This window comes from Coregonus clupeaformis, chromosome 18 (genome assembly GCF_020615455.1).
Source record: "Coregonus clupeaformis isolate EN_2021a chromosome 18, ASM2061545v1, whole genome shotgun sequence".
Classification (NCBI taxonomy): domain Eukaryota; kingdom Metazoa; phylum Chordata; class Actinopteri; order Salmoniformes; family Salmonidae; genus Coregonus; species Coregonus clupeaformis.
In genome coordinates, this window is record NC_059209.1 from 17,449,124 (window position 1) to 17,460,876 (window position 11,753).

General features: G+C 39.3%; 1 protein-coding gene and 1 long non-coding RNA gene across 5 annotated transcripts; both read right to left on the reverse strand.

Annotated features, from left to right (window-relative positions):
- Nucleotides 1–527: 527 nt before the first annotated feature.
- Nucleotides 528–4,696, reverse strand: LOC121550771 (fibroblast growth factor 17-like). Of its 2 annotated transcripts, none has more exons than XM_041863132.1 (5): nt 4,163–4,696; nt 4,040–4,076; nt 3,522–3,666; nt 2,716–2,822; nt 528–1,696 (listed from the first exon to the last, which is right to left on the reverse strand). In XM_041863132.1, the coding sequence occupies exons 1-5, from the start codon at nt 4,192–4,194 to the stop codon at nt 1,406–1,408; spliced, it is 612 nt and encodes a 203-aa protein (XP_041719066.1). In that variant the 5' UTR covers nt 4,195–4,696; the 3' UTR covers nt 528–1,405. The 2 variants fall into 2 exon arrangements, with proteins under 2 accessions (XP_041719066.1, XP_041719065.1); XM_041863131.1 differs by having other exon boundaries at nt 3,522–3,699.
- Nucleotides 4,697–5,942: 1,246 nt separating this feature from the next.
- LOC121551106 lies at nt 5,943–11,328 on the reverse strand. Of its 3 annotated transcripts, XR_005997024.1 has the most exons (5): nt 11,067–11,328; nt 9,666–9,672; nt 9,338–9,438; nt 9,171–9,214; nt 5,943–6,539 (listed from the first exon to the last, which is right to left on the reverse strand). It is a non-coding gene; the product is annotated as an uncharacterized LOC121551106 (long non-coding RNA). The 3 variants fall into 3 exon arrangements; XR_005997023.1 differs by having other exon boundaries at nt 9,338–9,672; XR_005997022.1 differs by lacking the exon at nt 11,067–11,328 and having other exon boundaries at nt 9,338–10,126.
- Nucleotides 11,329–11,753: the final 425 nt, after the last annotated feature.

Below are 11,753 nucleotides of genomic sequence, written 5' to 3' on the forward strand. Positions count from 1 at the left end.
ATGATAACCACTAGAGTGAACTGTTACTCCAATTTAAACATCCCAGTATTAGCAGAAGGTTACCCCAAAAAAAGAACAAACTGGCATGATGGAACACTAACTATGGGGAGGGGGGAAACATTGTAATTAGGATGCTTATCCCATTGAGTACATTTGCATGTGTCAACAGGCTATTTTATTTGAGTACTATTACAAAAGGATGGGGGGAAATGTTTTCTGTCTCTATAATAGCATTAGCAGGGCATATCAATGTGGTCCGTGTTTAATCAGTACACAAACATCCGTATTGGAGATGGATGCTCTTATCTGACTTTTGGCGATGATTGAAATAAAAGACAGATGTGGGGGGTGGATGGATCAGCACCTCTCCAGTGGGGTCATTCAGATTGTGGCTTTCATTAGGCCTACAGTGACACATGGTTTTCCTAAAAAATAATCTGTCATCAGGTTGAAAATAGATCTAATTTATATTACATAAACATGACCACATTTCTTGCTATTAAGGATAATTCATTTTAATACCCATGTCTTACTTCCTTGCCAAATTCATTACAAGAGATGATCTGTCATAACAGTACCATAAATCCATGTGATTAATAATTTGATGTTGTTTTGTTATCTATTTTTGATTGACACGTTCATCCCACACAGAACATGAATGGTGTTATGGGTTTGATTGGTGTTGTTGATCTTTTGAAATAGTTTGAAAGAAGCATTTACGTAATTGTACAAAATAGTAGGGCTAAGCAACATAATTAATAGCACGGAATTTAGTAAGTATAAGTACATGTCTCACTTTAATAGTAAGCAATGAATTCATATTCATGACCAAAAGTACAGTAGCTAGGCTACATATCAGTAAATAATTTGAAGATTTGAGCCTGAGAAATGAATATTGTCTTTGCATAGCCATTTGTTAGAATGATATGCCTATTGGCTATAGATTTTTATACTGGATAAAAAATGGATGCACTGGTTGTACACACTGATCTGCGAAACAATAACATTACTAGTTCCTGTACATTTCTGAAGAGGTTTTCTTAACTCAGAAATCTATTTCAGCACAAGTACCAAGAAAGCAGTCAATTGAGAGACATGATCTAAAGGTAAGATGTTGCATTTGTCACGCTTAAGTTTTGTGCTAACCAAGTTTAACATGTTTATTAATGTACCTATTCCCTCTCTGTCGCATCACCACTCCAAAAGCAAAATAAAACACATACACACAGTCATATTAAATATATACATCAATCTCATTTACGCTCTTACATTATTTACATGGGATCATTTTACAACAATAATCCTTTAGACTTTTGGGCATTTTAAGTATCTTCACATATTAAAAATATAAAAAATATAAAATTCCATATTTTTACTCAATAATATGAGTCCAATTTGTTCTGTACTAGGCAGCAACCTGTGATTTCCTGTTCCGTTTCGCGCGACAGGTGGGTGGAAAACTGATGAACTCAAAGTGTTTGATTCTGTCCATGTTGGGGAAAGGTAGTGGGCCCTTGTGTAGCCTCTTGATGAAATGGACCTCTCTCTGGTTCTCCCTCGTCTTTGAGGCTTTGATGGGTCTCCCTTTCCTGGTGAAAGCCACATACCAGCCCTCATACTTGGCATTCTGGAAGGCAGTGTAATTGTTCTCCAGAACAATCTCTGTGAAGATACAATCCCTGCTTCTTCCATTTGGCTGTTGAGAGGATGAGAGAGAGGAAAGACTTAAAGTCAGAGTGCCACTACTAGAAGGCATATAGATCAAAACAACAACATCTGGATAGGTTAATTAAAGTATGTCCCTCTGAACTACATTGCTATTATTTTGGAATACTTCAATGTTCTCTTGAAACACCGGAACAGACTAGTTTACTGTTATGATGTTTACTTGAGTTGTATCACCATCAAACTAATGCAAACAATGTGTACAAGACAAGCTCAAATCCATTGTATCTACATTTTCTGACGGTTTCATAAAAACTACAATGAAGATGCCGTATCAGTACAGCCTCCTCCATTTCAAAACAATAAACTATGAACAGTGAATGATGTATGAAAAATTAAATACATATCTAAACCACACCACAATAACTATATTGTAGGAGTTGTGAGAAGTATTAACAAACTATTCCTCTCAAACCTCAGGTTTCCAAAGGACAGGAACCGCCAGAAAGCTACAGCCTTCAGCTGTACTTATTTATTCACTAGATGAAACTAGAACCTAGTCTTTCAACACCCCGAAAAGATGTTGAGAGATGAGACCCTTTACTTCTCATGGCAAGCAGACAACACTGAATACATATTTTCCATTTCCATGAAGGAAGTGGAGGGTTGACTTCTGACCAACCACCAAAGTGTATGAGGAGAGTTTATCCCATGCCTTGCAACTGTACATCTGCTACAGTTGGAAATACATGTTGGGTTGTCTCCCCATCACCGACCCTATCCAGGCTAACGAATGACATTACAAACAAGTGTCATTATAACACAATATGACCCAAATACGTCTGCCATATGACAGGGAGAAAAACTGGTTAGTAAATATATCCCTTTTATTGCAGTTTCACTATTTCACCCAACTCTTCAAACTATTTTTCTATTTGTTGAAAGAAAACTTCACTTAAAGAATGTACAATCACAGTTACATAACAATTACCATATAACTACGAAACAAGCAAGCTCAACTTTGAAAGTGATGTGGATTTGATATTATACCTTTCCAACCAGTTTCCCCTTCCGGTTCATACAGAGGTAACGTCCACTCTCTGCACCTTTGATCCGAACCCGACTCCCAAAGGTGTCCGTTTCTACAAAGAGACGTGCTACCACACACACATATCCATATGAAAATACAACAATGGTGTGATAAATCCAGTATGTCAATTAACTATATAAGTATATTTTGGACACTCCTTATATCATATTAAAATTCTTATATGGAAGTGGAATGAAAATTCAAAACTGTAGGAAGCCAGCAATAAGCTGCCCTAACTGGCCTACAAACAACATATTGAAGAGAGAAGATCTCAACAGCCTATGATGTGAGATATTATGGGTTTCGGGTTTTGAGACATTAACAAGCCATTGATATGATTAATTAAGTGTTATTATGCATGTTTGAAGACAAAAGTAATGGAGGTGGAATACACAAATCCCAATTGCATTTGTCCTATTGGTCCATTGATTTACTCCCTCTGGTTAATTAGGGCTAACAACAGGAATGTGTATTGGACTTGGACAAAAGACTTGGCCTGATTCGCCAGACGAGATTTAGATACTGTAGGTTGGCTAAATTACCATACAGCCCCATACAGAGGGTGGGGCTAGCATTAGCTGGGCATGTAGGCCTTGCCTAGGCTGCAGACCTCTTCATAGACAGACAGCATATTGCAAATGCAGTCGTCATCAAAAACTATTAATAAGCCTTGCATGCATGCGTCCGACTGGTTGAAAACAAATACTTTTTTATCCAGATTTAGCCAACATTGTGTCATGGCCCTCATGGGAAGAGAACAACTTACCGTAATTGTTGCCGTCCTCAGCAGTAGCGGTGACCCTCTTGCCCTGTATCTGGACGTGCTTCCCGCTGGTCCGGCTGTATAGTTGGTAAACCCTGACCTGTCGCCGGCTAAACTGGTCTGTCACTGCGCCCTGCTCCCTCACATACTGGTTAAAATTAGGAGACGGATGATTCTCCCCCTTTTTATGCAAAGGGAAAAATACATCACTTATAGGATTTTCTTCTAACCTCTAATTGAAATGTTTTCTAAAACAAGCCAACCACTGCCTGACTCCAGAGATTCACTGAATAACAGAATCCAAAAAATACAAAATCTGGGATTGTAAATTATTTGGTTAAAAAAAGCATGTTATCAAATATTGTGTTGCATTAGGCCTATAATAAATGCATTCAGAGGCAAGCTGCCCACTTAAAAATTACAAGCAAATCAAGACATTTCAAATATGACATTTACCATCAAATGCCTATTAATAATAATTTGTCTAAACTATCTGCACGGAACATTGAAAGAGGGTTTACCTGAGCATGGCACCACAGCACGAATAAATGAAAAGATCTGCGAAACGAAATCACAATAAATAAAACATCACCAACAATCAAATGTTTTTCGATAAGGATGTTTCAAAAGGTAAATATTCTTACATGTAAATACAGCGCTGATTTATTCCATACATTCTCTTGTTATTTCATCCAATTGCAAATGTATTTCTTCACGGAGAGCAAGAGACCAACAGATCCAAAGTAATCCAACAGAATGTAGCCTCAAGTAATGCGCTTGACCTGTCCAGTCTGTGTCCCTTGTTAGTTTATGAGTTTTATTCCATTCACACACCAACTTTCAGATGTGAAACACCTTCTTCAAAGTTTATAGGAGAAACACATCATGGTACGCATATGAGGAAAATGGTAGGCCTATACTCCAATTACAGCAGGTGTGTTGAAGTGTGAAGGTCTTCCTGAGAGTATCCAAAAAGTATGCAACCAAAATAGTCACCGAGACCCATCATACAAGTCCAGTGGAAAAAACTATTAGGCCCTAACTATTGTCATTTGGATGTTTATTCCAAGAGAAAATATTGTCCCCCATACGTAGCGCAATGTAGCCTCAAGTAATTCCAGGTTTAAAAAGCCCTCTTACTCATAGCGCGTCTTGGCCTTTTGCTGGGCAGTGTTTAAATGTTGAAAGGCAGGTCCCTCCCATGAGCTGGTTGTCGGAGGTTTTGTATTGTGGGTGGGCAGGGCACAGTGGCCTGTAAAAAAAAAAAAAAAAAAAACAAGGGGCTAAAAGTTTTGTAGCTCCCGGGTAGGCCTACAGATGATAATGTAATTCACTTTGGGTATGTATTAAGCACAATATTAGGCATTCACGGCAAATTAACCAACATGCCTTATGCATATCAGCATGTACATCATCTGTTTTTATTTTCTTATTTTATGAAATATATCCTGTTTTTCATCTCTTGCGCTCGCTCGCTCTCTCACTCTCTTTCTCTCTCTCTTCTCTTTCATGACGGATGTAAATGCAAGTTATCGACTATGTTATAATGCATTTAGATCATAATTAATCACTGTTAAAAGTGAGTAGCCTAATCTCACTTGAAGGGGTGTGGCAATGAGGTGTAAAATACTCCATTGCTTTCTCCATTCTCTCTCGTTGAGCGGTTTACGGCTAAAACAAATCATTTTAACAATAGGCTTTGTGTAGTAGCCTAATCAACATCACTAATTGATGACTAACTGATGTTAACAGGATGCTTATTTTCCGCTGGTTAAACTGGCATTCATTGAATGGAGGTCTATTTTTGTCTAGGCCTACACCAGTGTCAAATTATTTGTCTCTGAGAGATTATGATAGTTGCATAATTTATTGTTTCAGTGCATTAGCTGTTTTTCACACTGTGCATTCATATACTGTATTCTTCACATAGCTCATTCTAATACTGTACATTGCATTTTTTATACACGCCATAGCTCACTATAATATATCTAGGCCTACTGCTGTACATATATAATTCTTAGTATATATTTTTGGTGTATATGTGCATACATTGCATTTGGATTACTGATAATCTACAGTGCTATTTGGTTTGTTAATTGGATTCATTCTGACATTCTTGATTTCTTGTTTCTACTTTTTGATTATTTATTATTTGTGTACTTGTTTGACATTTAACTGCACTGTTAGGTGCTAGTAACACAAGCATGTTGCTGCACCCACTATAACACCTGCTAGACTGTGTACTTAACTGTGTACTCGACCAATACACTTTGTTTTGATTTTGTAGTTAATGTTATCTTAAATTATGTTAGAACTTTTTTCTTTAGTTACACTGATATCCAATACAGCACATTGACAAAACAATTCTTAGGCCTAGCAGCACAGTTTGCAAGAGACAAGTTACACACATGGAAAACCTTGCACTGTTATAGTTTATTATACATTTCACCATAAAATAGTCCATTCAAACACAACATTGTGTAATGTGAGCTCTGTGTAAGGATTTAGCAAGCCCAGTGCTTACATCTTCCACTCCTTCACATCACTGGCGCTCTTGACCAGCCAGCAAAGTTGTAAAATACAGCAGTTAAGCATCTCTGACAACTCATTCTGCCCAATGGGTGACAGGCATTTGTAGCCACTGACAGACTTTGTAGCAATGATTCCACTAGTTAATGTCACTTCTTAAACGCTGTCAGTCAGTCCATCCATCAAGTTGTGTTGCCCAAACTGTAGTCTCTGGCATAATTTGACAACAACCAATGTTTGTTTTTTAGTAAAAACAAAGCAAAAACGAGCAAGAGGCAGGTAAGCAAGGTAACATTCATAATTTGAGAGTAAGGAAACATGCTTAAAACACATTTGTATGTATACATATAGATGCACATACAGCAATACAAAAATAAACCACAATTTCTTATGCAGCAGTAATAGACACCACATCACCTGGAAAACCTATTTGCTTCTTCAAAGAATGTTTGCCAGGCATCTGTGGATATTTGATCCTGTCTTCAGCGTAGTCTGTTTGGACAATTAAAATATACTATTTTTAAAGCATCTCAAACCAGTAAACACCACTTCAACCTTACCCACTTAGCCAGAGCACCCCCCCACACACACCTCCACTACCACTCCACCCTACCAATTGACCTTTCACACATAAAATGCACATTTACGGTTGCTCATCACATGTAGTTTTGAAGACATTGCCATAATTTATTATTCATATCTAATTACCTATAGTCTTTTTTATTTCTATACTCTAGTATAGTGTGTGGAGTGATGTCCTCTATAGTTGTTCCAACGGGGCAATAATATGATGAATATGACCGTAGTTCAAAAGGGGTGTCACAAGGGGTGTTACATATTGCTATACGTAGAAACATGGCAACGTGGGATGTTTAGCTCTTGTGACTAGACTCCAATTATAGGAGCTAACTAGAAGAAATGTTGGGGGGGCGGCTGAGGGGAGAGAGAGCTTTTGCAGTAGCTAGCCTCATCACTGTGGAATTCATCTCCAGCAGGCTGCCTTGCTTGGGTGTCAGAATTTTTTTTGGGGAGTGGGATGTACATAGAAAAAAAGAGATGTGGCCTCATGAAATGCTTCTCGTCTACTCCCCCCCCCCCCCACACACACTTCAGTTTACAAAGTGACGGTGAGATCTGAGGCCTTGCAACCTGATCTTATTTATTCGTGTCTCCACTAGCTTTACTGCCGCTAAAGCTGTGATGGAAATAACCGGACATTCAATGAAAAGCAGGCACCTAGAGCCACCCACAGAAAAGGTATAGAATTTTTCCTGGTCCAAAAAAACACTAACACTCCTTTGAGCCTCCTTTGAACCTCATGAGGGAGAGAGGGTGACTTTTTACATGTAAAAAACACTGCAGAAACCCATGACAGGTGGACAGAGAGATCTGACATGCTTCAATGTGAAACTGATCATATACGGTTGAAGTCGGAAGTTTACATACACTTAGGTTGGAGTCATTAAAACTCGTTTTTCAACCACTCCACACATTTCTTGTTAACAAACTATAGTTTTGGCAAGTCGGTTAGGACATCTACTTTGTGCATGACACAAGTCATTTTTCCAACAATTGTTTACAGACAGAGTATTTCACTTATAATTCACTGTATCACAATTCCAGTGGGTCAGAAGTTTACATACACTAAGTTGACTGTGCCTTTAAACAGCTTGGAACATTCCAGAAAATTATGTAATGGCTTTAGAAGCTTCTGATAGGCTAATTTACATCATTTGAGTCAATTGGAGGTGTACCTGTGGATGTATTTCAAGGCCTACCTTCAAACAGTGCCTCTTTGCTTGACATCATGGGAAAATCAAAATAAATCAGCCAAGCCCTCAGAAAAACAATTGTAGACCTCCACAAGCCTGGTTCATCCTTGGGAGGAATATCCAAATGCCTGAAGGTACCACGTTCATCTGTACAAACAATAGTACGCAAGTATAAACACCATGGGACCACGCAGCCGTCATACCGCTCAGGAAGGAGACGTGTTCTGTCTCCTAGAGATGAACGTACTTTGGTGCGAAAAGTGCAAATCAATCCCAGAACAACAGCAAAGGACCTTGTGAAGATGCTGGAGGAAACAGGTACAAAAGTATCTATATCCACAGTAAAACGAGTCCTATATCGACATAACCTGAAAGGCCGCTCAGCAAGGAAGAAGCCACTGCTCCAAACTGCCATAAAAAAGCCAGACTACGGTTTGCAACTGCACATGGGGACAAATATCGTACTTTTTGGAGAAATGTCCTCTGGTCTGATGAAACAAAAATAGAACTGTTTGGCCATAATGACCACCGTTATGTTTGGAGGAAAAAGGAGGTAACTTGCAAGCCGAATAACACCATCCCAACCGTGAAGCACGGGGGTGGCAGCATCATGCTGTGGGGGTGCTTTGCTGCAGGAGGGACTGGTGCACTTCACAAAATAGATTGCATCATGAGGAAGGAAAATTATGTGGATATATTGAAGCAACATCAGTCAAGAAGTTAAAGCTTGGTCGCAAATGGGTCTTCCAAATGGACAATGACCCCAAGCATACTTCCAAGGTTGTGGAAAAATGGCTTAAGGACAACAAAATCAAGGTATTGGAGTGGCCATCACGAAGCCCTGACCTCAATCCTATAGAACATTTGTGGGCAGAACTGAAAAAGCGTGTGTGAGCAAGGAGGCCTACACACTTGACTCAGTTACACCAGCTCTGTCAGGAGGAATGGGCCAAAATTCACCCAACTTATTGTGGGAAGCTTGTGGAAGCCTACCTGAAACGTTTGACCCAAGTTAAACAATTTAAAGGCAATGCTACCAAACACTAATTGAGTGTATGTAAACTTCTGACCCACTGGGAATGTGATGAAAAAAATAAAAGCTGAAATAAATCATTCTCTCTACTATTATTCTGACATTTCACATTCTTAAAATAAAGTGGTGATTCTAACTGACCTAAGACAGGGAATTTTTACTAGGATTAAATGTCAGGAATTGTGAAAAACTGAGTTTAAATGTATTTGGCTAAGGTGTATGTAAACTTCCGACTTCAACTGTATGTGATTGTAAATGTATATTACAACCTGAAAAAGTTATTCCTCATGTTATGCAATGGCAATGTTTTTTACCTACCTCAAATCAATTAATTTTTTTGCCACCAGTTGACCAAAGGCTTCCTGCATAAAGTAATGGACAGCTTTAAAACCTCACTATACAGTATCACTACATGTAATTATTATATTGAGTAACTTTGTCAACACATAACAATCTTTATCCAGTATACTTCAGAGCTGCTGTACCTCCAGTAACAAGTGAAAGGACGATTGGTGGTCTCCCAACAGCTCCAACCACATCGTAAAGATCTCCGCCATAAAGAACAACTGGTCACTCTTTTCTGACCCTGCAAAAATAGAGGCGAAGGTTTAGAAAGTGGGTGGTCCTCTTTATGAATAATAAAAACTCTGATTGTTTCAAAGGATGAGCTTGGAGAATATCCCTGTTGCTTCCCCATGTGGATTTCTGCACAGCAGTGGGGCACCTCCATTCATGCCACCCAAACGCCTGCTAGTAGGTCACTCAGCAGTGCTCTGGTGAGAGGGCTCCATAGACTCATAGGAGGGCACTCACCATCACTCTGTATGAAGACAGAACGTACATATTTGCCTCTTATGGAATGTTATGTCAGAGTGGACTTTCTAGAAGTGTCATACTCAGACGTGAGGGGGTAAATGATGACAAATGTGTACAAATGTATCAACATGTAACATACCTGAAATCTAATTACATTAATCACACTTTTTCATTTATACATGTAGAGTGCTAAAAATGTACAGATTTGCAGTTATTAGAAAGGCCTCTGACCCCTAAGTATACCCCAACCATTTGCAAGCTGACCATTTGAGTTTGCCAAATTTGACACAGCTGAGACAGGCTATAAATTTGAACTAGTTTCCCCACCCCCTTTATCTGTAATGAGCCTTGGCCTACAACACACAAACACACAATTTGAATGGGACCACACTTATTGCCAGCACAACAAAAATAGATGATATGCTGATTTATCAGAGTAAGCGCATTTGCTAGTATGGGAAGAGAAAGTATAGGCCTAGTCAAAACACCATATAATAAAAAAAAAGTATATCTATATAATACATTTTCCATTTGATGTAACTAAAGTGTATCTTTGTGTAATAATGAAAACACTAGCAAGGAGACTATAGACGGTGGGAAGTCCCAGACCACTGGGATGCTCTACAGGTGAAACCCGAGTTGTTGATCCACGATTAACACCCGCCAGTTGCAGACAGGGTTTGACCGCTTCATCTGATGAGGCCAAGAAGCTGGTAACATGTCAGCCTTCAAAACTATTAGAGTGACTCAGACAAGAGCGATTCACAGAGGCAATGAAAATAGCTGGACGCTGTCCAATTCAAATGGTTGGAATCAGACTGGCCTGCCGATGGCGTCAGAGCATCCGTGTTATTTTTAAGGAGCAAAATGTCACTGAGCAATGAACATGCTCAAGGCACATGTGTAACAGGGTTAGGCACAAGGTCACGTTGAAGCCATATCACTTTCTGAAGATAGTCACTGTTGTTAATGTGGCATAGATCAAGTGCTTTTAATGTCCAGCCAGAGCCGCCGGAAAACGTGTGGCGAGACATCATTTGCCCCAGTACTTTTCAATCTGGTGCGGAGGCGCCACACCACTTTCAAAGCAGCAGCACCGAAAACCGAAGGCCTTTATCAAATTCATTAGTTGACGTCATAGAAAAACGCTTTGCAATGGGAAAAAAAATCAGCCCTTTCTTATTGGACAAGTTGAAATAATACCTCCCCCAATTTCAGCCCGTTTGCCTCTGTTTTTGTCTAGTGAATACAACTATGTCCCTGGGATTTCACACGGTAACCCCCCACGCTCGCTGCGACAGGTGGATTCACTTGTTAGTCACAGTGGTCTCTTAGCTATAGCCTACAGAGCCTCATCAACCATGCCTCTCAACAACTATTTGGTTGCACCAGCAGCACCTTTTTGTTTGACTTGATTTCTTTCTTCGCTCACACTCCTCTCCGGTCTGTGGAATCTTCTTCTTCTTCTGTGGGTTTTATGGCGGACTACATCAACAAGCTGTATTGCCGCCACCAACTGGACGGTTTGAAACCAAAACCAAAACCAAAACCAAAAAATCCCTACTTAATAGTGATTCTAACAATCCACCCTAATAAAAATAGTACATTGCCAAAACAAACAAAACTCCCACTTCTTCCTACTTTTAGTTCTCCATATCGCCCTTCTCAGGTCTGGTGGAATCTGACTTTGTGTCTGTGTTATCTAGTGGAAACCCTACTCTCCTGCCTGCCTGGTTGCCGGTCTCACTAGTTACCACAGCCACAAATGGCTAATCCCCGCCTATTTCTACAATTTATTTTATAAAAATCGGATTTTAAACCTAACCTTAACCATAATCTTAACCACACTGCTAACCTTATGCCTAACCCTAACCTTAAATCAAGCCCAAAAAGCAAATTGTTGTTTTCGTGACTTTTTAAGATATAATTTATTTTCACTTTGTGGCTGTGGTAACTAGTGACAACCATGCTTGCCTGCCTCATAAGAGAGCAAACACAAATGTTCATGGAAAACAAGGTATGTGTTAATAAAAACGGTTAATAAAAGCAGTTTAGTCGTCCTCTAAAACAATCTAGAATGATCCA